The sequence below is a fragment of the Corapipo altera genome, unplaced genomic scaffold (genome assembly GCF_003945725.1).
Source record: "Corapipo altera isolate COAL_440 unplaced genomic scaffold, ASM394572v1 50, whole genome shotgun sequence".
Taxonomy (NCBI): Eukaryota; Metazoa; Chordata; class Aves; order Passeriformes; family Pipridae; genus Corapipo; species Corapipo altera.
In genome coordinates, this window is record NW_020884889.1 from 8,310,036 (window position 1) to 8,335,031 (window position 24,996).

The 24,996-nt window shown below is 39.2% G+C and overlaps 1 protein-coding gene across 6 annotated transcripts in view; it reads right to left on the bottom strand.

Annotated features, from left to right (window-relative positions):
- The window catches only part of ADAMTSL3 (ADAMTS like 3), a 173,475-nt gene that overhangs the window by 40,544 nt on the left and 107,935 nt on the right, over positions 1–24,996 (bottom strand). For all 6 annotated transcript variants that reach the window (XM_027644164.1, XM_027644165.1, XM_027644163.1 and 3 more), the window contains 9 exons: positions 23,640–23,714; positions 18,583–18,740; positions 17,487–17,598; positions 14,670–14,808; positions 13,058–13,108; positions 9,819–10,023; positions 8,819–8,966; positions 8,126–8,210; positions 1,176–1,462 (listed from right to left, as the gene is read on the bottom strand). In XM_027644164.1, the coding sequence (XP_027499965.1) occupies positions 1,176–1,462; positions 8,126–8,210; positions 8,819–8,966; positions 9,819–10,023; positions 13,058–13,108; positions 14,670–14,808; positions 17,487–17,598; positions 18,583–18,740; positions 23,640–23,714 (1,260 nt within the window). The remainder of the gene's footprint in view (positions 1–1,175; positions 1,463–8,125; positions 8,211–8,818; positions 8,967–9,818; positions 10,024–13,057; positions 13,109–14,669; positions 14,809–17,486; positions 17,599–18,582; positions 18,741–23,639; positions 23,715–24,996) is intronic.

Consider the following 24,996-nt stretch of genomic DNA (forward strand, 5'->3'; position numbering starts at 1 on the left):
GTTTTAGAACACCTCCTTATTTCTTTATTTCTAAAAACATTTCTCTCTTTAAAAAAAGAAACAGAGACAGTCACAATAGCTGTCGCTTCCATCTCCTGTTTATATTTACTTAATTGGACTACAATCTCTCCTCCCTTGCCAGTCATAATGCCCACCGCAGGTAGTGCAGGGGATGGGATGTTTCAGCTTTTATGATCACATGTCCTGTTACTCCTATGGATCAACCCCCTCAGTAAACAGCAGTAGTAACTGATAAAGGAGGCACTATCCATCACTTACCATCCTGCTGATCCCATTCTGGGGCATCCCTCCCAGCTTCTGTCTTCCAGGTTTTAACTGGTGAATAGCACAAAAGAGGCTGCTGTCTGTGAGCTCTATCTAGCTCTCTGCTTCCAATTGTTTCTGTTCTCCCCTTTTCTACATTTTTTATTTCTTCTATGGGTACAACTGTCTTCACTTCCCACTGATGTCAGCAGTCCTGTCATATATAGGTGTGTTCACAATTCCACTGCCTCCACTTAACACTTCATAACTCACTTGTGTTTGGTCCCAAAGTACAGTATGTAGTAGCAACCTTGTCTAGTAACATGTACTTAGGACGACAAGGAGATTCGATTACATCCAAAAAGGAATGTGCCTAACTACTTGCAGACAGATGTATGGCACAGAGTTCCTGTGGAGGGATAGAGAGCACCAAGACCAAAACTAACTCCTGTTTGATCTTTGCGCTCATAAGGCTGAAAGCAAGTCTCCCTAATTAAAACTTTGTATTCCTACTTAACTGCAGAAAATGACAGCATTTCAGAAGATGAAGAATAAACGTGGGAATTTTAGCTCTGTAATCATATACTTTCAGTTCCTAGGAAAAGATAGATCATCTAAAATATTCCCAGCACTGATGCATCAAACATGCTGGTATCACTGACTGCCTGGCAGAGGTTCCTGCAGCAGCAAGACTAAAACAAGTCACTTAACCAAATAAAGTCAGTGTTTGATAAATGAAACAAAATAGTTTGAAATACTCTATGGATAGCCAAGAAATATGTTAAAGCTTGTAGCTGCATGTTTTCCTACAGATCAACGTAGCTACTTTAGAGTAACCCTAACAGAAGACCCAACAATATCAAACAATGCCAAATTCTTACAACTCAGGATAAATAAATAAATAAAGGTACCTCCAAGGCACGTGGCTGAACAAGGAGTAAACCCAATGTATTCCCAGTCGTAAATCACATTGCCATCTTCAGCATGTGAAAATTCTGGTGTGTAGGGGACAGGATCACTGTCACAGGACACCTGGTGACAGACTCGTTCTGTTGGTGGCTTCTCATCTTCACACTCCTCCTCAGGCAGTTCAACCTCGGTCTGAGTGAACGCGAGAAGAATTCGGCACTTCACGTCCCGCACCTGTACACCACTGCCACATGTGGCACTGCACGGGGACCAGGGCTCAGGAATAAACCTGCAAATAATCACAGTGCAGCAGAAACACTGTCATTTTATTCCATGTAATTGTGTCTGTGTGTGCACAGTGTATTTATACACAGAGCAGACAATACATTATATTATTTGATGCTTAAACAGAATGCAGAGTCAAGTGTCTGCAGTCTTTCACTTGCCTCCCATTCCAAGCCATTTACCAAAATTCACAGAAAATCTAGGAAAGAATCACGAGGAACAGGGAAAAGCTGTACCCTTTTTTGAGGAAAAAAGGATATCACCTAAGTCTCCTTCTCAGTCTCCTTCAGTGCTAAAAAAGGGAAACTCGTGAAGATATTTCTATACAACATAAAACAGCTCCCCAGGTACACAGACTCGGGCATATGCCAAAAGTATATTTGCAGTCTGCTTAAATCTGAGAGGCCCTCACCTTATGTTGTACTAATAATTAGCAATGAGAGAGAAGAGGAGCACTTTTCAAATCCAGCTATCTCCAATGCCCAAGACCACAGGCTGCTCTTCAGATTCAATCTTGGAAGCAGCCTCTCATCTTCAATAAAGAAGTCTGACCAGAACAGTCTATAATCCATCATTTTTATTAGAAAGCATTTATGCTCCTGATGAACTACAGTAAAATCTTATTTTACAGATTGTGATTTTGTTATAATATTCCCTGACTTTGAGGGCCACTGACAGTAATTTTCAAAATGGCACAAGAGTCAAGGGGTTGAGTTTCATTAATAAAGTCATGCTGGGTGGCTCTGGGGTATATTTTGTAAGAAATCAAATACAGAGTTGACATTTTGTTTCAAAAGGCTGTAGTTGCTCTTTATTATGTGTCCAAATGCAGCTGATGATTAAAACACCAGCAGGAGATATAGGAGGATATATTTGACGAATGTTAAAAATGCATTTGGGAGGAAAGATTCAAATTAGTATTCAAAGATTTTCCCCTTATCTTGGATTAAGAATTATCTTTACTGCAGGAAAGCTGCCCTTACAAATATAAGAACAGTTGTGTAAGACAAAAATCAGTATTTATGCTCTGCATACACAGCAAGCACAGAAAAATGTCAACAGTGTGGTTGATTCTGTGGACAGTTTATCATCTTGCGCCAATAACTTCTTGCCAGTGTACACAGAGGAAGAATCAAACAGCAGAAAGGAGAACAGATGGGTGGATAGCCTGTAAGGATACTCCAACTCAGTCCTTGGGATAGTCACCCAGGCTGTGACTGGGACAGACCCCAAGACAGACTTTCTCTGGGGGAAAAGACTATTCCCATTTCCAATAGAGGTTACAAGGTTAACTGGTTATTCTTTAAGGAGATGTTAAAGAAATACATATACAACTCTACTACAAAGATAAATATATAAAAGCCCATCAATGTTTCTTTGAACAGTCTCAGGATTTTTGATAGAGCTAAATAGTCCTCAACAGACCTCAGTAAAGGGCACACTATCCCCAGCTCCTCTTCACACCGAGGAGAACTGCAGGTGCTCATCCTTCACAGATCTGACTACCTTCCAAGTAGATGACCATACTGATTTTTATTGGAAGAGTACTATCAAAATGATGGATGGCTGTGTCATACAGTGCTCAAATCGGAGCAAATGCCCTACTGGCACAACCCAACAGCTCACTGAGTCCGAGGGCACAGCTGCTGGGGGTCAATGTCCAGATGCTCCTGATAGCAAGTTCTAATGGGAAACGCTGCAAAGGAAGGCTTTCTCTCACTCCAGCAGATAGAATCAGCTTAACCCTGAAACAGCAGACTTCACAGTCTTTTCAAAGACAGCCATGCAAACTACCTAAGGTGTGCGTGGCAAAAGCACCCTCATCCAATGAAACACTTAAGCATGTGCCTAACTTTAGGCATATTAGCTGTGCTTTGAAGTCAATGGGACGATAATGTGTTCAGAGGGAAACTTGTGCTTAAGTGCTTTATTGGATCAAGGCCAGTGTGCACAGGCTTCACAGAATGATTACTTTCTTCTCCTTCTGTGTAAAAAAAAAACAAAAATTGAAGTCCATTTGTAGCTATGTACCTAATTGAAAAAATAAAACTGATGGACATTTATAGTTGAAAAGAGTTGGTTGGTGTTCTAACCACACCTAGGAGTCTGCAGTCTGAAAGCATAAGTTGTTTTGGTAAAAGCATGACAGCAGCATACCAGAAATAAGTGTTAGTTTTGTGTACTGCTGGTTGAGTGCATTAAAACATTCCACAATAATGTACAATACGTTCTTTTGAAATCCTGTAAAAATTAAAAGAAGTTTTGAACCTTAGCAATCACTTCATTCAGCAACCAATTGATTCATAAAGAAACTCAGAAAATTCTAAGCATTTTTTTCTTTTATTTCTAGCAAGGCTATATTATAATTGAGCTTTTCCTGTTGAATATTAGCATCTGATACTTTTTCAGTGAAGTGCAAGATAAAAATGCAACGCACAAAACACTTTCTATTCTACCTTGGCATTTGCTAAACCAGTCACATGACTATTGAAATCCTAAATTATAGAACTGCTCTAAGTACCTTCAATAGAAGCCAATGAAGACTGCCAATAAAAAATTAGAGCAAGGAACTGACTGGACAATGAGAGAACTGAATTTTATCTGAATTTCTAGTTTAGGTATATGATTTTTTTAATTTTTACTTCATATTTAACATGCAAAAGCAAAGTCTGTGACAGTTCATTAAAGCCAACGCCACCGGCCTCAGAAGTGATGTATTTTTCACTCAGTGGCATTCACAGCATACACGTGGCAATGCTTTGGGCACAATACTTCCCTGAAGTAAACTCAGTCTGCCTGCAGTGGGCACACACTCAGAGTTATCTCAGGTACGGATTAAGAAGCATCAGAGTACTTGTACTGCAATGCCTTGCAGATCATTGGGAATTTATAATGAGTAGGACAGTGGTAAATGAAAATTTTCTGAGATCTTTAAGTTTGCAGATAAGACACCTGATTAAAAGAAAAAAGGAAAAGCATGGAAAAATGCAAATTTTAGCAGGTTCAATTTTCACAAACCAGCCTTTTTGTACAGTCATTTTTCCCAGTGCAATACAGAACTAAAATACTTCTGTTTGTGCGGGTATAAATAATGAACACAGTACAGATGCAGTGGAGGGCATGTCAGGCTGCAGTGTTACCAGCCTAAGGCTAATGGGAATGTGCATTCACCTGGTGCTCGCTGTAAAAAGCCCAAGTAGGATGACCTGGGAAATGAAGCAGTGACCTAAACTACTGATGATAAAACTGGGACAGAGCAGCCCAACACAACCAAACCAAATCTGAACTGAAAACTGAACTCAGTGCAGCCCTCTGCAGTTTTCAAAAGACTTCGAAAACACAGTGTTTCTTTTCCCCCCCCCCCCTCATGCCTGTAGCTCTTGCTTTCAGTAAAGACAGGAAATGCCTAAATCCTGAAAAAAAAAAAAAAAAAAAAGGGCTGCTCTTATTTCCAGTTCTAGTGCACCAAGGGGCCTGGATAAAAGTTTGAATTATCTGAAACGCTGGCTGTTACTGGGGCAGAACTTCCACAACGCTGACAACCTGCCCCTCCCTACAGCACCACCACTGCTCTAAACAGTCACACTGCTGGTTTTATCAACATTTAGTCTAATGTGTTTCACAAAATCACCAGCCCATTTTCAGAGAAGGAGCTGTGAAAAATGGGTAATTCTCTTATCGCCAAAGGCACAGTGAGGACATTTCTGTGAAAATGACTCCAATACAATGAGCATGAACCATTGTGAGAGACACTGCATTTCACATCCAGGGAGTACAACTCCACAAGCATAGTGATCACTTTTTAGCTCATATTACTGAAAAAAAGTATCAGTTTTTGAACCATTTCAGCTTTGTCCTAAGTCATGACATTGAAAAGCAGTTGAGGTGTTTGTTTCTATAACTTAGGACTAATAAAAAGGATGCAAGGACTTGCTTGATCTTCTCTGTGAATCCCACTGTAACTAAGAAGGCTCAAGGGAAGAACATTTAAAATAATGATTGGTATCAACTGTCATCACATTCCACAACTAAAAACTAAAAAGGTCAGACCTACATTTTTCTTGGCCTCACTTTAAGGACAGTCATTTTTTATTTTGCTAATAATAAAAAAAAAGAAGCTTTTGAACGTTCCCCCTCTATGTAAATTCAGGACACCAGCCGTGGTAGACCACAGCGGCAGAAATATTTATCTTCCACAAGCTACTTTTGGTGTATCCATCACTTGTGGGTTCTAAAACACAGCTGCATTTATTCTCTTATTCATTATCAACTAAAATATCAAACAAAAGCAGAGAATGACGGTTGTAAGAAAAGGATGTATTAGAAGTTGAGACTTCATATTGTGGTTTAAGTTTGCACGACAAGAGAATAACTAAAATTAAAAGTGATGGCATTTTACCAAGGAAATGATAAGTGTCCTGCTAGGCAGAGGTGGGCTATGAGTTATCACTGTGTCATGTGTAAATTACAGAAAACAAAATTCAACAGATCCAAACCAGAGGAAAATCTTGTTATAATTTATTCTGAGAAAAGTAACTTACTGCTACAGTTTCTTTCTAAAGAAGAAACTGTAAACCTAATCCATGACCCAAAAATCTGTCTCTAACTGGAAAAGACCAGAGCAGTTAGGGTACAAGGTTTAAGTCATTGACAGAGAAACTCTCTGGTTGCAAACCATTGTCCACATGGCCAACAGAAAATCTGCAAAAAGGAATGAAGTCAGGGACCAGTTATTTCTCATTTCCCCTTACCTGCCAGCTTCCTTAGAAGACTAAAGTAAGAGCAGTTGGCAGCAGAATACAGGCAAAATTAAACTAATGGGGAATCTGGCTGCAGTGTTAGAGCTGGGTCCCAGGAGAGCCCAGAATGCCCAGACTAGGAAAGCACAGCACCTCAGCAACACCTCAGGAAAGAGGGGATGGCCGAGAGGAGTCATCGGCAAGAAGTGGTTCGAGGAACCTTTTAGACTTAGATGAAGATGCTTCTGGAAAATGTGAAGGAAGGTCTCAGGACAGGATGAGGATCATTAATGGAAGATGAAAAACATCTCAGTCTCCAGAATAAGTGAAGAAGAAAAAAGATTCAGGAAACTGCAAAACTGCACAGGTGTGACAACACTCTGGGAACTTGAACACGTGGATCCATCCACATGGTGAGGCTGCAGTGGAATACACCTGTCATAACTAGGAAGGATGAATTACTGCTTCCTTTGTCAGGACAAGGTACAAGGGAACCCATGACAAAGTTTCCAGCTCGTTTCTGTTATATTCTATATACACTCTAAACCAGATGCTGTGGCCCTGCCAGTCCTCCTTGCTTGTTCTATCAGACTGATGCTGAAGGACCCTAAAAACCTAGAAACTGCATTAGCTCACAGTTGCCACAGCAGGATTTCGTAATGCTAGAGATAATTTTCTTTATAGCTTCATGCTGAACACTCTTTAGAAGTGGCCTCATACACCTCTATTCTGCTATGCTGACATTCAACAGGTACATTTGGTTGCATCACCCCTTTCGACAATCACACTTTATTTTTATGTCTTTGCTACTACTCTGCCTGCATTCAGGGCCACCAATTTGGAGAGTGAAATAACTGCTCACAGTAGGCTGACACTTGACTTGAGAGGCTAGTGCAGTGAAAAGTTTAAAGTACAGTCACCATAACTATATAAACACCTGTTTGGCAAGAGGTTGTTCTGTGAGTCAGTGCAGGTGTAAAGATTTTATTACTCATGATCACACCTGTTGCTACATGCATGCCAAAAACCAGGAATAGCTAGATGGAAGAAGAAAAATAAGCATAGGGCACATTCTGCTCTCAGAGAAATATAAATCCAAAGGAACTTCAGTAAGATCACCTAAACTATTTCAAACTGACATTATTACAAAAGAGTGTAGAATTCTGCAGAGCACAACAAAATACTGTTCAAAATCTCTCATGAAAACCTTATAGAAAATTAAATACTATATATTAATATATTACATATACATATATATGTATGTATGTATGAAATGTACACAGGGGATATAAGCAACTGTATGGATGCCCTAACATAAGAGAATCAGGAACAAGTGTAGCTGGATTTAAGTTATGCTTTCATCCTTAGAACTTGCAAGGTTCACGCTCATCAGTTTTTAAGGGGACTCACAAAATCCAGATGTCATTTCACACATATACACATGTAAAATAGCACAACTTACCCCCACAGATTAGCTAAGCTCAGAGATCAGCAGGTTTTTCTCACTTTCTTTATGCATTGGTCTCACCCCCCAAGGAAATCCTGGCAAGCCTACAAAGTACCTCTTAAGTTTTAATACAACCACTACATTCTTGAGGTAACAGCTACGACCGGGATAGAACAACTGAATTTATTTAATTTATATGTGCTGAAATGTTTCCACGTGCATTAATTAAGGCTTAATTAGGCTCAGTTAGGATCCCTTTGAATCGCTCGAATGATATCAGGACACTGTAATAGTGTAGCTCCGCGTCATCCAGAACAGGAGCTCCAGAAGCAACTGAGATGGAAAATTAGGAACAGCTCACAACACAACTCATCTCCCAAAGAGGGTCAATGGTCAAAGCAAACTGCACAGCAACAGTCATTCCAGATATCTGCAAAACACACTGGGAATGTTCCTTCACCGTAAAAGACAATGTACTTACGTTGGCTCTTCTGAGACTGTTACGGTCTCTTCCATTTCATGGGCCTGTTTAAACCATGGCAATTTTGCTTCCACAGGACTTTTTTCTGGTAGAGGAAAAACCCCCCCAAAACATTCAGTAATTCCTCCAATATCAAAGCAAAATGTAGATGTTAGCATTATTCACCTTTATATTGCCTGTTGATCTAATGCTTTTGAATAAATATAAAACTGGATAATAGAACAACATTTACTAGATAATTTCTTCATGATGTTTGATCTCCATTCTTTATTTTAAATATGCAGAAATGGAGAAGGGAGAAGGAAACCAGTTTGATTACAACTTAATGAGCTGCTGAGGCCCACTGAGCAAACAAACAAGATCCCAGGTGATACACATGGAGTTTCATTTTAAGTATTATTGAACAATTCCTCTCCCCATGTTAACTTCATTTATTCTGGTTTTCCCAAGTTGACCAGACTGTATAGATTCAGTTTGCATGTTCACCTCATGACAGTCTGGCCACATTATCAGCAAAAATATCAGCAGGGCACTTCTCCTAGCACCAATAATTAAAGTGCTTGTTTCTGCCAAGGCTGAAATAAGTCCTAGTAAATTCCAGCTTCTGGCATTTCTGAAAAAGGTTACCAGGGGCTTTTAATTCTCTGAACAAAAATGTAAAACAATAACAGACCCAGACAAAATTCCATTTACCTTTTGGCTTGTAACACGGTATTGGCACGATGCACTCCTCTTTTATGTGCAGTTTAAGTTGTGGGTTACAGCCCCCGACGTGCTGCCCGCGGTGGTCAATGCACAGCACCACTCGGTACCGCAAGCCTCGGCCACAGGTCACTGTGCACTGCAGGAGACAACACAACCACCTCAACCTATTTCTTTATTGTATTTACAAATACTCTTAAAAAGGAAATTACAAGTGCTGATGACGTGCTCACTTAAGTTTTTCCACGGAGACACATGAATTTGTCCCTGCATTGCTAAGTGAGTAAAGAAAAGGTTGATGCTGGAAAAAAAAAGGCTAAGTTTTGGGAATGCAAGTGATTTCTTGGGGTTCTATAAAGCTTATCTGATTGGCAACAGTCTGAACCAGAGATGGCTGTGCACTGAGAATACACTCTCTCACAGTGGTCATTTGCAGTTAAAGCTGGGTCAGGCGTGCTGCAGTTTCTACACTCTGTGTCAGTGATGTCATTTGGATGAACTAAGGAATTATAAGAGTGCTGAGCTATCTGGCTGTATCAGATAACCACAGCCAGGACAAGTTGGCTTATGCTCTTGTTACTGTAATGAAAGGCAAGAATGCTGGAAAATCATGCTTGCAGACTTGCCAGCCCCTAAGACAGACGTGCCTTTAGCTCTTATATCCAGTGAAATACCACATTTATCAAGAACCGAGACATAAATGACCTGATTGCAGAGGGACCTCACCTCTGCCTCTAACTTCTCCTCCATATAAAGCAGGAATTCAAAAGGCATAAAGAATTCTACATGCATTTTCCTCCACACGGACACGTGAACGTTTTGATTATCAGGCAGAATTGCTTAGTGCAAACATCTCCTAGCAAGAACTATGAATTATCTTTCAGGGCTATACTTTTTTAACAGCACTGTGCTCATAAACACATGGTAACACAAGACTGGAGGCTTCCTTTAGAAAAAAAAGAATAAAGGTCCAAATTACTTTTCAACTTACTTGAGACCATTCCATTGCCACCCACTTTGGACAATCAAACAGATTGCAGGTCTGAATGACTTTGGGCTTTGGAGCATACATGCATTTCCATTCTTCCACTTGCAGTATCTCTCCATGAATGGTCTCCTCTACACACACAAAACTTCTCCTCTGAATACCACCTCCACAGGAAACTGAACATGCAGTCCATGGATTATGTTCCCACCTGGAAAAAGAACTCAGATATATTAAAAATAAGGCTCTTTTTTATTCCAGTAACCTCTATTAAAAGAGCAAAATACTGAATCCATCCGTAGTGTCAGTTAAAACCCACTAATAGTTTGTTTGCTGGCTTGGGAAATGACTGAGTCCTGCATCACATCTTATGGTTCATCAATGTCCTGTTAGTAAAAACTTATTTCTATTACAATTGCAGGGGCTCAGAAAGGATCATGAAAATAATTATATCCATTAGGAACAATGGACTCAGCAAGTACTACAATATCCCACCAAAATCAATTAATCAAGAGTAACTTGGCTATCATAAAGGAAGTCATAATATCAGAGTTGATGAAGCAAAAGCCTATAAATCAAAGGTAAATTTAAGCAACTACTACATACTTTTTATGATACAGCAGGTAAATCAAGGACACTTCCTATTTTAAGCAATTCATTAAGCTGCCTACAAAAATATATTAATCATGCTTAAGCTCAATGGAAGAATGAGTATATATACTCATGAGTATACATAAATGCACAGCAAGCCATGGAAGTATATATTCAAAAGAATTCTGAATAAAGCTGTATGCTGAGATACTGATAACATATCACAAATACAAAACCCGTTTGAAGAGCAACAGTTATACTGTTCTTTGACTTAAATGAATGGCCAGCGCTAACTCATTTTCTTTAAAAATCTCAGGAATCAAAGAGCAATTAACTATTTAATGAATTAGCAGCTCATGGATTTATATAGGTAAGGCTCACTGTGCTATGTGTAACACAAGGCTTGCAAGTGTTTATAGCATGAAGTTTTATAGTTGTTTTTCTTTATCTCATCAGTTTCAAACACACTCCAGACCCCATACTCCCACAAGCATTTTCAAGATGGAGTGAGGTCCGTGGCTACTGGGGAAAAGGGGGGTCTTGGGCAAGCAGTCAAGGAGATACTTTCCAGAACCCACAGCTGTCAGGGGATCCTCAACAGTCCAACAAGTCTGAAATAAATGGAGGCATTCCAAAAGCTTTAAAAGAAAATTTTCATCCTGGGAAATTTTTCTATTTATTTCAAAAGAATTCTCCATCTGTAAAAATATTTCAGTGGGGCATTTACAACTCTAGCCACAGGAGAACCCTTTCAAGATTTTGTGGTGCGCACCACGACTTTCCCACAACTTCCTCATGTGAATGGGAAAGCAGTGGTAAACACCACGGGACTGCAGAGCAGCCCTCCACATGGCCCTCGTGTTATGTAGGAGGTGTGATGTTGGACTGCTGGGCGAGGTGAAGGAGCCTGTACAGCTTTGCTCCAGCGTATCTACAGTACTCTGGTTTTCCGCCCACTTTGCAAGACCAATCCTGGGTCAGCATGTAAGAAACAGGTAAGAAAAGAAAAAGCAAAAAGAAAAAGCAAAAAGTAAAAGCAAAAAGAAAAGGTGGAAGAAGTCCAGCAGAACCAGCACAGGCTAATGCATTCCAGTTACTTGACAGGGAACAGCACAGACAAATCCTGCTATGTGGGAGCAAGACCTGCATCTGCACTGGACCAGAGTCACCTCATGATGCAAGTAAACAAACCGTCTGTTTCAGCTGCTGTTTTCTTTCAGAAATTCCTGTAAGAAAAGCTGTTTCTACATCTTTGTTGTGTTTCCTTATGAGCCCTCCCAGCAGAACACAGCCCGTTTCCTCTCTCGTTCCTGCTGGCACCAACTCTGAGCCCTGCTTGGCCGCCTGCTATTTTACAGTCCTTACTCTGAAGCATCTCACAGGAAGACCATGATACCTTCTGACAGGACACATCGAGGTGCTGAAATGAGGTGGGCTCTGTCTGTAGTTCTTAGAGTTTGAAATAAGAGAACCTGCCCACAGCTTTATCGCAGACATAATCTATCTCACCACAGTGTCATGCAAACGTGCTGAGCACAGTAAAGCACAGAAAGGGGGATCAAATTTCTCTTCCGAGTGGTCTCCAAGCCCTAAGCGGTTCAGAAGATGAAGTACTCATGTAAATACATTGTGCTGAGCTACAGAAGAGATCTGAAGTACAAAGGAATTGGCAAAAGAAATGGGAGAGGCACCGAATACAATTAGAGAACTTTACAGGATAAAGCTGTAGAGGAAAAAAAGTTCAGTCTACGTATTGAAGCCAAAGTACATCACAGGACAGCAGATCCACAAGGACAAATTGCTACAGAAATAAACTATGACATTTATATCAGCTGTAATCAGTAGCTCCACTGAGCCGTGCAAGTCTATGATTTCATTCTTATTACTTCATATCTTTACCTCTTTAGAAAAATACACATTATTCATTTCATGACCTAGTAAAGCAGAGGTTCAGCTCAGATAAATATGCATCTAACTCCACCAACTACATTAACAATAAATGTGGCTCGATGCTTTTTAGTCCTAACACTCTTTACAAAATATCTAAGGCTTCCAGAGAAGTTCTAAATCCTTGTAATTACTTCAGGTAAAAAAAAATAAAATCAACAACAAAAAAGGCAACAAGCTGTGCTCTGATGACTTCATTTTTGACAAGACATATTCAAATAAATCAGTACCTTGAAAGTGACATGTCAATCTTGATGTCAATAGACTACAGATATAAAAAAACCCCAGAAGAATCAGACCTCTCAAGGAAAAAAGAAATTCTGGAGTCCTGTCTGGGAGATCTGTCCTAAAAAACTGCATACAGCTTTAAAGTAAAAACCTTTCAAGACAAGAATTCACACATGCAATTTAAAGAACATGCTCTTCTCAGCACTACAGCAGAAGGTGGCTTAGGGGGACAACTCTTTATTTTAAGACTTCACATTGGTATTTTCAAGAAGAGCATATTAACCTCTTACTGCTAAGCTAATCATCCAGAACATACTGAATGAATCACAGGCTTCAGAAATGTTTACAGGACTGCTTTAAACTTGCTCTCCTGTGTAGCAAAAAATCAGAAGATGTTTCATTATCTTAGTATTCAAGTAGTGTCTTTGCAGTGAAAATTGTGCTGATGCTGACACATGTGCTATCCTGCTTATACATACCGAGGGAGTGGCTGGAAGTGATCATAGGGCATGATTTCTTTAAATCCATCACTGTCAAAAAAAAAATAAATATTGCATCATTATTTCTCCTACCCGAAACTGTACATCAAGTACAGGCTTTTATGTGATCATGCCTTAAGTAAGCAATTCCCAGTAAGAAATGAAGGAATCTTACTTCATTACACATTAGCCTGATGTCAAACAATGACTTGTATGATCTTACCTTTCCTGTATGGATAGAGGACTATTCACCATACAGTTTCTATATTTCATACCACCATAAAATATTAAATGAGCAAGCCCTCAGCAGAGAAATTTATTATCAGTGTTCCTTTAGGTCTGTGCCACTTCATTAACAAGAAAATATTTACTTATATCTGTAACAAAGACTGCTGAGGAACATGAGTGTCAGTGAAACAAATACATCACAAGATTTATCCTAGATAGGTCATGAATGGTGCTTAGGACCCTTCTAGAGCTGTTTTATTTGAACCACACAGCATAAAGCCTTACTCCCAATGCTAAGAAATATGGTATTATATCCAGTAGTACTTCCCTTTTCCTGGCTGTATAAACTAAATTTGCAAGTTAAAATATAATTACACTCTTTCTTTCCCTAATTTTCCCATTCCAGCTATGGAACATTTGGCACCCTTTGCCATGAAGCATTACTGAAGTCCTTCTGCTCCATACAGTGATCAACTCTCCAGGAAAAAAAAAATCTTAAAAGTCTACACATCTATAAATGTTAGAGGTCACTATCAACAATTATGTTCAACAGAAATGAAAGGAAATGGACAGTTTAGCTATAGGAAATGAAATCCATTGAGAGTGTTTCCTTTTCTTCTTGCATATAACTCTGGCTCAGCCAGCTGGCATGTTAATGCAAGGTTCTGGGACTTGATACTGTGATGTTATTTTAAGATTCTTTAGCACAGCCAGGAAACCTCACCAGACAATCCAAAAGTTAGTTTTAAATACTGCAGTGCAATTCAATACAATTTATGTGTACTACAGTCTTTATAATTTGGCATTAATATCCTGGGGCATTTGTACCACAAGGACATTTTCTTGGAAAGATTTTTTTTTTTAATTCCTGCTTTAAAAAAATCCAAACAAGTAGCCCCAAGCTTTGATTCTTGAAGTGTCAACTCTACAGTACCAATGAAGAATCAAATGTTTATGGTAGATAAATGAATGAACCAAGTTAAACCATGCGCAAAACTTGTGCGCTGAGTGGAGCTCCTGTCTGGCTATTGAGAAATCCTGAATGGCAGCATCAAAAAATCCAAAAGTAGGCAAGCAATCTGTCCTCTTCACACAACCTCACAAAATCCTCATATTAGTGCTGTACTACTCAGCAAAAGACAACGTAGAATTAGCCCTTGAACAAATTGATCTTTGCAGTATCTCTGTATAAGCAAAGTGTTCTATTCTGCAACACTGAAGAAGTGCCTCAAATCTATTGGCAGTGGAATCAGCCTTTAACACGTGCAATAATCAACCAAGATTAAGTAGCCCTCAAGAGGAAAAGAACTGAAATCAAGTAAACACAATTGTCTGTTCCTTAGTAACTGACTATATCACACACAAATTTATTTATCATACAGACCTAGAGGGGCAGGGATCCATGTTGCATTCTTTTAGCTTGGGCTTTGGTTTCTTGTTTTCTGGATGATAATGACAATAGTGGTCAGGAACAACACGCTTCAGACGAATGTCCACACACTCAGCTGAATTAAGCTGATAACCTATTGCAGAAGCAAAGTTAAATCTTGTAATGGAGAGAAATTCAAACAGCCTTGTCCCCTGCTCTCAATAATGTGATGCCCGTTGAATTAATTTTCTGGATTACTCTTTTTCTGCTTGCTTTTAAACAAGGAAACAGTAAGCAGGAGCATGAAGGACCAGACTTTCATTTAAGGCAATTCAGCATAATTATATTAACCTGTCTTAACACTAGATGAGATTTTGGCATTTTATTCTAATAGTATTCTAAGTATAAGAGTAAAGACATACATATTGTCACATTACACAAGAATATATGTACTGCACCAGCTCACCTGTCACAAGGCAAACCTACAAAGCCATATGGTTCTAGTACATGTTCTACAACTTATAACTTCCCTCCCCTGAGGAGGAGTTACCATGTATGTTGGAGAGCTATATTACACAGTCATTCATGCTAAAAAAAATAAATACTTAAAACAGAAAGCCAGAGGAATTGAAGATGAGATCCAAAAACATTGCTAAGAAACTGCAGAAAACCAAGAAATAGCTTCAAGAACATTCCTAGTTGAAGAGCCAACAAAAGAAAACTTGAAGTACTTGGGTAAAAAAAAAAATAAAATTCTGGTGGATACTGGTTATAAGAAGGGATCTGAATTTTATAAACCACTAGATTCTTTTTTGGCTAAGAAAAAAAGACTCATTCAAAAAAGCTTACTTGGACTAAAACCGAGGAGAAGAGGAGGATGTTCTGGTATGTGCAAAGAAAAAAAGTTTGAAACCACAAGAATTAAAATCAAATAGTCTCAATAAACTAACAGCACAAGTCCCAGTGTCTACCAAAAATGCTAAGTATTGTATATCTATGGCTTCAGTTGTGTGTCTCTTGGCTGATCCAAAGTGTCTTCATGCATGAGAGTGATAACCATAAAGAACTAAGCAGTTCCAGTGCTCAAAGCATCTATGTTCCAGATCTTGTAAGTACTGAAAGGACCCAGAAGATATACCACTTGCAAACAGAAGAAACACAGTTTTTAGCCATTCTTGCTCATTAAAGCTTGACTGTGCTTTCTGAGATGCCCCTTCCAACACAGGGAGATTAGAGAACTAAATGTAGAAGCAGCAAGAAGCAAGTGAGGAATGGATTCTGATGCCAAGTCTCTGTTGTGAGGAACTTCTTTTTTTACTGCCAGTACAAAATGCCAAACAGACAATCTGGACACTAAACCCACTTTCAGATAACAGGTTAAAGCCAGGCAGCTGCAATACAACTTTCCTGCAAGCCTCTGTAATATGCTGCTCCTAACACTACTACTTTCATGACTGAGTAGCTTAATTTTCATGCTTCTTCAGTCCCTGTTCCCCCTGAGGACTGCCAAGCCCCACTGATAAAGGTACCAGTTTCATATTGTAGGCAGCTACAAAGTAGGGCTTTGAAAACCCCGGATAATTTCAAAGAGATTGACATGTAGCTATAATTTTCAAACCATAACACCAGTCTGAATAAGGCTGGATTTGAGCCAATACCTTTGAAGGTAAATATGTCCCTTGAGTTATCCAGTGTTTACATGTAGTCCTCAAAAGTAACTGTGAGGTTTTATACTTCTTCCCCTGTCAGATAGGTTAAGGAAAAAAATTATAAACACGGCGTGATGGAATCATCAGAGGATATGTATTGCCACTCACAGCTCCAGCAAGAATCACACTTCATGAGGCCAAGTATCTCGTAAGATACAGTAGTTTCCTGTGGGACTACATATTATCCACATATATTGTCTGCATTTCAGATTACAGGGAGGTGCAAGTGCCAAAACGGATGGTCCATCAAAAGATCCCCAGACTCTGCTTGTACTTTAAGCATCTCTCACTCTCTTTATTCATGTCCCAAGTAACTATTTAAACCATATTTGCACTCTCCAGAAAATCCCTACATCAGTATCACTCGACTCCTGGTCTGTTTTGCAGGTGACCTGGGTAATGCTGGCTGAAGGGAAATAGTTATCTGCAGTGTCACACACCCCTCCTACCATGAGGTCACGCTAGTTTTGCAGAACCAGACATGACAAGTAGTGGGCTGGGCTGGATGAGCTGCAGCAGAGCTGAGCTACACTTCATCTAAGCTGCAGTGTTTAAACCAGGAGTAGTTGCTACAGTGCACCACGTGCTGCTCTAACTACCATTAGGACCAAATGTCTAAGATCAAAGGTATTGATAGTAGCTGTTCTTTAAATTCTATTTACTTATTCTGCTTTCTGTGTAATTAATTTCTCAACAAAATGTTTTAAAACTCTCCCTCATGTCTACTACTGAGGCCAGGAACACCATCTTCCTCCATTTCTTGATTATTCTTATTTTAAAATATCTCATTTTATTTCTTTGCTTACTTTCCTGAAATATCCTTTATGGATTGCGATTTTCCATTTTGAATGTCACATCCTTATTTCTTAGTCAATATTCTTACTCAAATGAACATTGTTTATGGAAGAACATGACTTCAAGCAGCATAACATATAAAAAACCCTATGCTGATCCTGGCTTAACCAACCTACTTACCTTCTACTCTGTAATTTATTTTGCTGAAGAATTACCAGTGTGCAAAGAAACACAAACATTTAATCAATAAAAACACAGAGTAAAGGTTGCAAATCAGATATTTTTGATCTTCAGTTGTTACCACTCCTGAAGAATTGCCATTACTTACCTCCTCCACACGTCACTGTGCAGGGGAAGAATTCTGTTTGTCTCCACTGATGACTGACGGGTTGATAGAAAAAGAACTGAACCACGCTCTCTTTTGATCCAGAGTACCTGGTCTGAAGAAATTTCCATTAAAACACATTTGTGCACTGTACTCAACAGTTCATGTCATTTCAAAACATAGTTCATACATAACAGCAGTGCAGAGAGTAAGATGGTAACAGGTATAAAATCTCTAGAAAATCTACAGTAGCTGTTAAGTTTAAGTTCTCAATAGCTAAGCATTTGAATCTTGCTTTTTTTCCCCCACATTATTCAAGGTACTAATGTGACTACTCAATCATCTATCCTGGAATGGCAGAGTTCCTAACAGTATTCTTCGGTTTTATTTCTTTTTTAGCAAAACTTTTAAAATTTGCTGCAGAGAGAAGTCTCTAAGTGATCCAAGCACACTGATTCACAGCCAGGCAAGTCTAACTGCACATGGGATACTGAAGGTGCAAAAGGAAAACTACTGAAATCCTATTTCTGCAACATAACCAATAAAGCCAAGTAGTGTGATAATATTGAAATATTTGTCATTCCCAATGGCATCCTGCATGAGTGTCTTCCTTTGGTTGTCAAATATTGATATGTTTCTGCATATAGATATCTTAATGTGTGATGCAAGCCATTGGTATGTGGTCTGGGTAGAAAGAAATTTAAAAGGACTAGAAATGGTCAGTGGCTGGATCAGCAATGTCTAAGGGAGATCGTAGGGCACTGCTGGAAACAATGCTCAGGTTCAGTAGGTGGCAGTCTGCAATTGGATTAACTCAATCCCCTGCACAGGGTCATGCTGATATTCTTTCAGCAATACTAAAACAAAAATCCTGGCCATTTTTACCATTAAAGATCCCGTGATACTTCCCACCACAGGAAAGACATTAATCTTGTAACATTTTAAATTGTTTGGATTTACTTAGCATAAATGAACTCTGGACTGTAATTAGGATTCCTTAATTCCCAGCTAAAAGATTTTGTTGCACTGCTACAACCTGATGGACACCCACCCACCCTGCTGCACATACTTTGTAAGTTTGCACATACACACATCCCACCTTGATAATGAAATCTGCTCCAAGAGGTCCCTGGATCTTTATGATTTCCCTGTCTGTACTCTTCTGAAATTCAACAGTTGTATTTTCAATGACAAATGTTCCAGGAGCATTGAAACTGTGCTCTCCCTTTTCTCCTTGTAGTGTTTTTGATTCTATAACTAAAGAAGAAACATGCAATTAGTAAACTTAAACAGGATGTTTTTGTTTTCAAGGAAGTCAGAAAGTAATGTTTATAACTTTGCCTTGCAAGTGACAGGTATCTATGTGCATTAAAAGCACCCAGAGTATCTGTGAGAATATTAGCTGCTTTGGGTTATAGTCTGATATATCAACTGCAAGACATGTCAGCAGAGGAATATCTGTCTGAACACACTATTCTTTCATACCAGAAGCACTTGTGAGACAGCTTTTCCTACACCAAGTGCTTTGTAGCACTTGGTGTAACCAACAGATTCAGCAGGAAAAGCTGAAACTCAAAACTGATAGAATCAATATACAGAAAAATAACCCATACTTTCATGCAACTCAAAAGCCAAGCAATCTCAACAATCAGTCTCCACAGAAGCCTGAATGGTGCCAAACTCATATGACACTCAATTCAATACCTGTATCACTGTACCAAGGTCATTAACTCCACTCTGAATATTTCCCAAGTGAGGAAAAAGCAGGGCCAGGAGGTGGGCGGCTGCCATCCCAGAGGGAGGGATGGCCCTTTCCCAGAACAGGTGGTGATGCAAATCCTTTTTGAGTTGTTCTGCACTCCTTGGAAAAAGATTAAACTAACAGCCCACAACCTCCAGAAGACAGATGAAGCATTTTAGGATTAAATCACTTCCAGTAAACTGACTGAACTGTGAGTGGACAAAGCTAAAGGAAGATATTCATAATGAAGGCAGAATTTTGGGCTCTGCATAATACAGCATAGAGGCACAGCAAGATACATGATTTCAAATACACTGGTCTGGTTACAATCTACCAGAGCACTGCATGGGAAAGGCATGAATCTCAGATGAGCTCAAGGCAAGCTAAAAGGAACCTTTTGATGAGCTATAAATACTTTCTCCCACTACCTTGCCTTTTTTGGTACTTTAAACAGAGTTACCTAAGTCAGGCTAGATTAGGTTAAAAGCATCTGGTTTTACCTGCACTGAAAACATACTCTGAATGCTGCAGTCCATCATTACTGTTTTCTTCCTTCATATTTTTTAAATAAACATGCATTCTGGAGCACCCCCAACAAAGCAAGGAAGGAAATGATAGAATAAATTAAATTTCCTTACCAACATTAACCCAAGCGTCTAAGCATTAGGTTCCACTATGCTCACAGGTATAACAAAGATCACATACATGGTTGGAAGGAAGTTTAAGGAAGGATATGTTTCTAGGAAATGACTTTATGTTGATCATGAGGTATGAATCTAGCGGTGAATCAAATGTACTTTGTTAAAGAGAAAAATAAATCTCTGGAAATCAATGTGCCCCACTGTCCAACACATTTCCATTAGGAAAAAATAGATAAAAATAAATCACAGAAAAAACCAAGTATTTAGATGATTACTACATAATTTTGTTTGTCACTTTCATGGAAGTTTTCTTTCCTAGTTGCATTAAAAAATAACCTGTTAAAATATCTATAACTCAGCATTCTTGGATTAGGTTTCTGCAAGTTTTGACCTAAAATTTACACTGCTTAACAGTGAGTAATAATGCATGGTGTCTGTTGTTCTCTCATTTTGCTGAATAAGAGTAAAATCAGCAAATCTCAAGTACTTCCAATTCCACATAAAGTCAGTAGGATACTCAGGAGTACGGGACCCCTTTAAAACTACCATTTAAGATTACAAAGTGGGACATCCAGCTGGTGCAAAAACTCGTTAAAAATGTTAATTTGGTGTCCTGAGCTGCAATTCCTTACAGTCTTTTTGCTAGTTTTCTTAATAAAAAAAAAAAAAAATCACGTTTTCCTAAGCAGAAACCAAGAATATTGTTCAGCAACCAACAACACAATAACTCCCTGAGAGTTGACATATGTTTCCATCAGAGCTATGCTAGATGTGGATCCAAAGCATGTGTTTATTTGCAAGGTCTAGCTATAGAGTGATGGTCTCTAACTCTGGAGGTCACACCACTGAAGCTTAGAACAGCTGCTCAGATTTTTCCCAGAAGTGTGTCACACAGGGAGATGAGGAGCTGTTCCACAACACAACAGATAACCTCTGATACAATACACTCCTGCTCAGTAGTGTCTAGTGCTTGTCATCAGAGGCTTCTAAAACAGAGTGAAACAAAGCGTCTAGTATATTTAACACATCCAGAACATAATGATTCTTATCAGGGAGCAATTCCTTCCCAAAAAACTACTTCATTGGTTTTGGAGCAGTAACTGAGAACAAAGGTTTCATCAACTCTTTTATAGACAAGGTTTAGAAAAGAATTCGCCAAACATTAATTTGTTTTACAGGGTCCTGTTATCCTAGAGAGTTGGGGAGTTTGACTTCAGCAGTAAGCTTCCCCATCCTAAGTTAGGGAAACATTTCCTTGAGTGGTCTTTAGGACTCCAGATGTGCAGAGTCACATGGACAGGAAATTCTCTGGAGTGCTCACCTGTTTCTGTGCCTAAGAGGACAATCACTGGTGCCAAAGACCTGTAACTGTGTGTCTGTGTGTTACTTCCCTTACCTCAACAAAAGGAATGTTTCCCCTTGGAAAAATGCTTTGCCCAACTGTGCATGGAAGCCCTACAACAAAAAAGCTCCCATACTTTTGGTGGCAGGAAGGAGTAGGGCAGCGTGGAGTGGGGAATCCACTACAGATACCTCACTGTGTAAGAGATGCATGGAAGAATTCCCCGGGAAATAGCTCCTGCTCGAAGTGCAATAAGAAGCAAGTCAAGTTGCTACCCAAAAGTTGTTTCTTTTCCATGTGATTAATTTGTAGACAGCACAATAGAGGGGCCCAAAACAAAACATTCATTTTTTTCAAAATGCAAGTAGCACTGTCTTCCTCTCAGCATCCATCAAAAACAGAGCAGTGCACAGATGCTCAGCTAAACACTGTCACCTAATGCAAATCACTGTGAACAGAGAAAAAAAATGACAAAAATCAGTTCCCTTTAGTGGTGCATAACCTCTCTAAGTTCATGAACTCAGTTATCTAGCATTAGCCACTTGTAAAAATATTAGCTTCTGGTTTTCCTGTTTCTTCTGCTGGAGGATTAATTTCAGGGAACTTTCAGTCTTTCTTTTGATTTTAATGCTTTTAAAACAGCTGCTAGAAGAGCCATAATACAGTCCAAATCAAAAACAAAACCAACACAATGAAACATTTTATTCAGACCCATTTTTGTGCTAATTACTTGGTTATTTTCCACCAAATCTTTCACAAAACCCAAGCAGATAGAAGTACAGAAGGGACCTGTTTGTAAAAAAAACAAAGTAACATCTTTGCTTTCTGATGAATCTGTTGTCTGTTTTAAAGTGCCCATACAGAGAAATAAAACACTTTCTAACCAAAGAAATGCAGTTGTTACTCAAACAGTAACTGCTGATTGCAAAACAATGCTCAGAGCATTTGTTTCAAATCCATTATATGCTACATCTCCAACCACATTTCCATTTTTGATTAGTCCAGCAGCTGTGTTTCCCTGGAACAAGAGCAGATCATAAACCCAGGATGAAGCACAACAGAATACAAGATAAAGGGAAAAGTGCCAGACACTCCATAGTGCTCTTCAAGTGTTTGCTGGTGCTGCTGACTTCACTTGAAGAACAAATACATATTGGCAACAGGAGGCAGTATAAATTTTAACAATAAGTAGTCCCTGCTTCACCTGGTAAATTCAACTCTCCTTGCAAGTCAGGAAGAACATCTCTGACAAATGGAACCTGTAAATATAGGTGGTTTTTTTTTTTTTTAATTCTGCCCTTAGTTATACCAGCACATCCACACAGAATTCAATGAATTTGCAGACAAAGGATCATTCGATATTTTCTGTTAAGCAATAAACACCCACAAACACACGGAAAAGGTGGAAAGGTGGAGAAGCAAGTTGTCCCAAAGCACACCCCAAGAAGGGTTCTTCAAGACCTGGCTATGAAACCAGAAGCGACTGCCACCCCTCTCCCCACACCAGCTCTCTGTTGTTTTTCGCCTCTGTCATTTTAATTTTAGGTAAAAAAGTCTAAATCCTCCCAGATTTGCAAACAGATGTGCTGGGGGAAGTGGTTAAAGGAACATTTCACAATTCTCGTCCAGCTGGAGAGCCAACTAACAAAGGTGATGCCAAGCCACAGCTTCTTTATGGAACCACCCTGGGTAGGAAGCCAGGAGCGCTCTGTGCTTAGTTACCATGTTGCTGCTGCATTCCTCAGGAGCTTTCCAGAAATCCCCCAGGAGCCACTGAATCTAGTACTTTTTCCTCATACAAAACTGCAACAACAACTTCCTTCTGCAGAACTACTTAAGACCAAGAGTCCTGACCTGAACTGGTCAGGATCACTCCTTCCTACATCCCCTGCAACAGTATTAAAGGAATATTATTTATTTCAATATAAGTTCAGCTTTATACATTGTTGATGTCACCGGTATATCTGGAAGTTATTTCACTCTGTACTTCACTTGTACCTGGATTATTCAGCCCTGAAAACCACTCACTGACCAAGTGTGACCTCACCTGGAATATTTACACTATTCTCAGATGATTCAACAGAAATCTGGTGCCGAGTTATACCAGTGTTATTGATTCCACACACAACCCTTTGGAAGTAATTTTTTTGCATGTTGCTCAAGAGTGTAATGTATTTGAGACATCTTACATAGGAATTACTTGGTTTAGCTAAGTTTAGAAACCACCAGTATGCATACTATTTCTTTTTACTAGGCAGACTTCCCAGCGTTCTCTAGGACTATCTCCAGGCTGGATATTAAAGATGGGAAGAGGAATCAAGGTATAGAGGTCATGATCTTACCCATATTCCCACAGTTTGGATTAGTTCAGATACAAGGTTCTGTTTTTATCTCCTGCCTATGTATAAATACATAAGACAGCTCAGTCATACCAAGGTGTGCTGGTCCTTTCAGGGTAATTCTCACACTGCGACTCCCATGTGGAACAGCAATCACAGTTTCTTCCCCTAGGAAAATTAAACAACTGTATTAGAAGTTATCTTTCATCAGGGAATTTGTACATCACGTAACTACACTGAAAACTGTCAAATGTGTCCAAGAAAATATTTCACAGGTTTCACAATTTTTCTATTAAAAACAGAATGTTATTTTATTAAGTACAGTATACTGAGTCTGTTTGCTATGTTCTGCAACTGTTCAGACCTACAAATGGACCTGCAAATCTTTCTTGCTCTTGGAAAATGATTTGCTATTAACAATAACAAATGAAATGTCAGTTGTGTATTAGGAACATATTTACACTCTGTTGTCCCAATTTTATTTCCTAATCACTGAATTGACATAAGGAATCTGCTAAGTAGTCCTTACCCCTTACAAAAATCTGCAGCTGTTCAGTCTCATTTTGCCCACACCTCATTTCCTGCTGCAGGTCACAACTTTAATAAGTGGCAGGACTTACAGGAAATAAATCATCTACTTAACACTAACCCTTAACCAATTACAGACCAGTTAAGAGCAAATATATAATAGCTATAAGGGATATGTTATAAAAGAGTGTCTGCATCTAACTTACCATACAAGATCATTTCTTCCAGTAAGAGCCTCAATTTAAAATTAACTATAAACCAAACCAGCCCTGAGCAGGACATGTCAATACAAAACAGCTTTTGGCTGCCTGAAAGGCTTCTTCATACATAAAAGTGCAACACACTTACTTCAGTGCATTTTACAAAGGCAGAAAGTTATTAGTTTCCATTTCAAACGTAGGAAATCTGTGATTTGCCCAAGAAAACCGAGTTAACAGTCAAATCAATAGACTAGAGTCTCTCGTGCCAACAAAAGCAGTACTCGCAGGAAAGGGTATGCACAGGGATACCCACAGAAGGAAGAGGGAAGCATCCAAGGGGCAAAGTACCAATGTGCTGTGTCCCATTTCCATCGTCACCCAACTGTGCATCTCCTGCAAGGCAGGACCGGCAAACATGTGCCCGTTGCAGGTACAACCCACACAAGATGCTCTGCTCAGTGATGGCACCAACACACATCCAGTGGCTGGTGCAGAAGTTCATTTTTGCAAATTCAGAAACTAACGTGATTTGAAGGTCAGTGATACACCGGGGTCAGAATTACTCGTACGATATTTAGAGGAAGAACAGTTGAGTTTAGTGTTAACTAAAAAATAGTTGAAAAATGTTTCTTTCCACTTTAAATCAGACCCCTTTATAGTAGATGCTAAATTATCAGCTTCTGGTTTACATCTCCTTAGCATAAGTATGAAATCCTGCCAAA